The 4,927-nt window shown below is 32.0% G+C and overlaps 1 protein-coding gene across 1 annotated transcript; it reads left to right on the top strand.

The window, feature by feature from the left end:
- Window positions 1-810: 810 nt before the first annotated feature.
- Window positions 811-2,616, top strand: LOC145018759 (transcription factor MYB36-like). The gene is made up of 3 exons (XM_078976610.1): window positions 811-1,116; window positions 1,307-1,436; window positions 1,559-2,616. The coding sequence occupies exons 1-3, from the start codon at window positions 981-983 to the stop codon at window positions 2,361-2,363; spliced, it is 1,071 nt and encodes a 356-aa protein (XP_078832736.1). The 5' UTR covers window positions 811-980; the 3' UTR covers window positions 2,364-2,616.
- Window positions 2,617-4,927: the final 2,311 nt, after the last annotated feature.

Raw genomic sequence — 4,927 nt, 5'->3', positions numbered from 1 at the left:
AAACCCAAAAATCATTTTTGAAAAAGTTATAAAAAATCAGAATTTCCTAACTTTTTCCAAAAAGTTCATTTTTCTTGTATAAAAACTCAAAAAAAAAACACCTTTTAAAATTGTTTTTCCAAACATCTTTTGTTTTTTATTTTTTTATTTATTTTTTTTCAAAAAAGGAATTTTAGACTGTAAAAAGCTAAAAGAAACACCCAGAAGTGGTATTATAGCAAGCTTTTATACCATTCTTTATAGATTTGAGTTGGCAAGAGGACGTTTCAACCATTTGACAATGTTGTGATTCTACTTTTATCTTAAATCAACAAATGGTAATCCTCCCATGTCTATGCAAACCAAATAGCAATGGTTATTTGATTCTAACACAAACCCTAAAACTCAATTATCATCACTTAAACAACCTGAATGGTTATAACTGGTTAGTCTGAATTCAAAGGCAAACGGAATGAATAGTATTAATTTAACGTAACAAAGTTTTAATTATAATATTTAATTATGCATGTTAGAAATTATTTTAATAAAAAAATCCCTTAAAGATAACTTTGCTCATAAAATGTCATTTATACATAAAATAATGTGTCACAAATATGTGATTGAACATTGTAAGAATTTACTGTCAATAGATAGCGAATTTATACATATTTTTTAAGATGGAAAGTTCCAAAATGAACAGCCCTGAGGTATTAACAATGATTCTTTACAATGAAAGACAAGCAGAAAAAAACCTATTCCCTATTCTGGCATTTAATTACTCTAATCTTTACACCACACCCTATATAAAAATACAGTTTTTTTTTTTTAATACATTTTATGGCTGCTCAAGGAGATATGTTTATTCCTTTCCTTTTCCCAGATCTCTTTCCTTCACTATAATCTAGTTTCTATAATCATTTTTCCGGTTTTGCATCAAAACTAGGAAAGAAAGATAGCGACATCCATACTTTCGATTAACTGCAACTGGTAGCGAGAAGAATATGGGGCGAGCACCTTGCTGTGACAAAGACAATGTAAAGAAAGGTCCATGGGCTCCTGAAGAAGATGCTAAGCTTAAAACATATATCGAAGAACATGGCACTGGTGGTAACTGGATTGCTTTGCCTCAGAAAATCGGTAACTTATGTTCATGTCAATGATAACACTTTTATTGGTATTCTGTTTATTTTCTCATGATCAAGATTAGAAAGTCTGACAAATAATTTGACTGTAAATATATGAGCCTAGTTTTCTTTTCGATTGTTGGTTTACTTATGAGGAACTCTATGTAACCATGTTAATCAATTGTCGATGAACCTATAACTAGGGCTCAAAAGATGTGGGAAGAGTTGTCGCCTCCGGTGGTTAAATTACCTCCGGCCAAATATCAAGCATGGAGGTTTCTCAGAAGAAGAGGATCGCATAATTTGTAGCCTCTATGTTAGCATAGGGAGCAGGTAATTAGACATTAGTTAAGCGCTTATTAGAAGAAACATCTTGTAGGTTTTAATTTCGAAAAACTTCATATTTTTTCCGTACGATTTGAATTCATATCATTTTTTTTTTTTTGCATGAGCAGGTGGTCTATAATTGCAGCACAATTGCCCGGACGAACTGATAACGATATAAAGAACTACTGGAATACAAGGCTGAAGAAGCAACTCTTGGGTAAGCAGCGAAAGGAACAAGTATATCGTAGAAAGGGAGAGTTACTAATGAAGAAACGAAGGTCGCCATCACATATTCCATCATCCATAGTTGTCAGAAGCAACGACACCAACAATTCCCAAGATCCTTATTGGCCAGAGTTGCCGGTGATGCCACCTGTGCCCTACTCTAATCAAGAACCGTGTTTTGTCGATGATCATGCTTCCATACGGAAACTACTCCTCAAGCTTGGAGGAAGATTTTCTTCTGATGATAATGGAAGTCAATCCACCAACATGGTCTCTGACTTTCCCATTGACAATTCAACTGATCTTCAGACGTCATCACAAGACAATCAGAACTTACTTGCAAGTAGTTCTCCTGTTTCGTCTTCTTCAATGTTGCTAAATAGCCAATACAATATCTTGCCTATACTGCAGGGGCAAAATGTTACTTTCCCATCGGTGGTTGAGGAGATGTGTTATAGTACAAACCCACAAAAATTCAATGGGTTGGAGTTTCTATACAGTGAATTGTGTGATTTAAATGCAAGCGGAAGCAGCAGCGTTGTTACATGTGGACATAGTATGGATTGGGGCGAGATGAGTTCCTTAATTAGTGGTACGACTACTAGTGATGTTTTGAACTCATGCGATTATCAAAGATCACTTATTCGGCAAGGGGTGTTACTTCAAGATTGCGCTTATGATGAAGATTTTAATAACCGAGTTCAATAACAGACATGCAGGATCCGTGATAAAAAAAAAAAAAAAAAAAAAAAAAAAAAAAAAAAAAAAAAACCTTAGCTTTATGATTCTTTGATGGCAAATGCTTAAGTTTAAATTGGTATTTCTATAGTTTTCAAACCTTTTTGGAGAGACTTGCTTCAAACATAATGTGTTGATGACTATCTAAGTGTATTTGTGTGTGTGTGTTTATATTGTTTGTGACAGTGTTAAATTAAATTTATCTTAACTTTCCTATTGTGTACATTTTCTTTTTTGTTTGTAGAAGTTAAGGGAATCTAATAAGAACAAGAGCTTTGAAAGGAATATTTAGTGGAAAAGGATAACTTCAACACAAAGTTAAGACAGAATATTGGGATGTGTGAATTCATCCTGTACCCCTGCCCCTGGAAAAGGTATACCATACATATTTAATTAATTTATATATTAACTCAGATGCATGTCGGTCACACCATAGCTTTAATGACTTCTAGGAACCCTAAAAAAGATTCCATTCATATTTGGCAATAAGTGTATGATCGCATATATGGTATTACTGTTGATTAATTAGGCTTATTACCAATGCAATGACAATTTTGTTTCAATAGGCAACATCTATCTGCCTGCCATAAAAATAAATAATGCATGTAATTACTGAGTTGTATTTGCAGACGCCAGTGTATATGCGCAATGTTGTATTGCTGGTGTTTCCTTATTGTATTAGAATCAAGCTTTGACTCTATCCATTAAAGAACATTTACAATCCCTTAGCTTAAAAAAACATGACTTTACTTCCAAAGAAAATTATTATACATATATTCATATTAAGACTGTAAGAGTAATAGATAAGATTAACATCTCCCTTATGAGCACAAATCCACAATATTACATGTTTACATGTTTCATACAGATGATCGTATACATGGAACTCATTTCATCGTAGATGAGCCCTCGAAATTGATAAATGAAGTGAACAACGATGAAAACGTACATCTTTCACTAAATTGCCAAGTAAAGAAGAACAATACATCTATGCAAGCTTAGCCTGTGCCTTTCTAGATCCCTAACATACATGACAAATTACTAACTATAACTAACTTCTAACAATCAACTACCACTATAACATCAGCAAAATTTAATATAACAGTGAGACAGACGCAAAGGAATAAAAATATGACAGACACAAAGGGATAAAAATATGATATAACAGTGATACAGACACAAAGAGATAAAAATATGAACTTGCGTGCTTTTGATATATCTCTTGAAATTTCCATAATACCTTGAGAAGGAGTTTTTTTGCAAATATGGGGTTGTTCCCATTTTGCTTTGTAATAATAAGGTCCTTTACTATTAGGGTGATATTATTTTCGTTTTGCAGGAGAGGAGTGTTAATCTGTAAATTTATAGTAAGCAGACAACTCTTGTAATTTTTTTAAACATATGTTTGGCTCCTACAAAAAAAAATATATGCTAACGGATATTTTCTGTAAATTATATGGGTTGATTTACTGATTTATTTTTAATATATAGAAACCTACCAATATACAAAACTGTTAAACATATGAACATTTTCTGGAAAAAAAGAAATTTGTACATGAAACTTCTCTATAAAAAAAAATTACATATGAACCTACTTTGTAAATTACAGGTATCCTTTTCATATACTACTTTCTATGTAAGGACAAACCTCACTTTTATAAATTTGTTAGATGGAAGGGGCATTTATGTGATTTTTTTAACATATGCATCATTCTTGTAAATTAATGTTACATAAGGACCTATTATGTAAATTCTTACAATTCATTTTCTATCTAGGTATGAAACATGTTAAACCTCTAAAATTATCAATATATGAAAGGTAATGTAACATCCCCGGTTTTTTTCATGATAAAATTTTCATTTTTATTAGTAGTATTTAAATTAAATTGGAGTATTATTAAATAATGTGGAAAACATAATGAGTGTGTATAGTCGAGCATTTGCCTCCTCACAATCCGAAAGGTACCTTAAATAATATGTAATCAATTGGATAAGTATAAAGCTTTGTCAGTTTCCTAAAAATACCATATATCACAATAAATATAGAAATAATGGCTTACGACCTTTCGCAAATTCACCAATTGGCTCATGACATGTCGTAGATTTACCAATATTATGTGTATTTAGATGTATGGCCTACTCGACATTTCATCATCAACACGGGTCTATAGGCTCTCTGCTTGTTGTCACTCCGCCATCAACCCCTCTATTAGGAAATAATGCAGATAACAAGTAAAAACCAAAAGCACCTAAGACACAATACTTACATCATTCCGTCAAGGTAACCTACATCGTATTGGATCTATACGCTGAAGAATCATTATTGAGCGATATTGTTAACAACATATGATCTATATGGTCACACCTTAATCAAGTTGGTACTTGTTGAATATTTATTGAGTATTTGATTAGTAATAAATAAATTCAACTCTTGTATTTGATTGGATAACAAGATTGTTTCATGAAAAAAAATTAAGACAACTTAGTTATTACTTCGTATGGCATGATTAATAAGTTATGTACAAATGTTTTGT

Source organism: Lactuca saligna, chromosome 9 (assembly GCF_052625555.1).
Source record: "Lactuca saligna cultivar CGN05327 chromosome 9, ASM5262555v1, whole genome shotgun sequence".
NCBI lineage: Eukaryota > Viridiplantae > Streptophyta > Magnoliopsida > Asterales > Asteraceae > Lactuca > Lactuca saligna.
The sequence above is the reverse complement of the archived record's forward strand: the minus strand, read 5'-3'. Positions and strand labels throughout refer to the sequence as shown.

What these genes read in the sequence shown, in the direction of transcription:
- LOC145018759 (XM_078976610.1), top strand. Translation starts at nt 981, where the DNA reads ATGGGGCGAGCACCTTGCTGTGACAAAGACAATGTAAAGAAAGGTCCA. An exon ending in TGCTTTGCCTCAGAAAATCG is followed by an intron (nt 1,117 to 1,306) that starts GTAACTTATGTT and finishes ACCTATAACTAG; the next exon opens with GGCTCAAAAGATGTGGGAAG. An exon ending in TATGTTAGCATAGGGAGCAG is followed by an intron (nt 1,437 to 1,558) that starts GTAATTAGACAT and finishes TTGCATGAGCAG; the next exon opens with GTGGTCTATAATTGCAGCAC.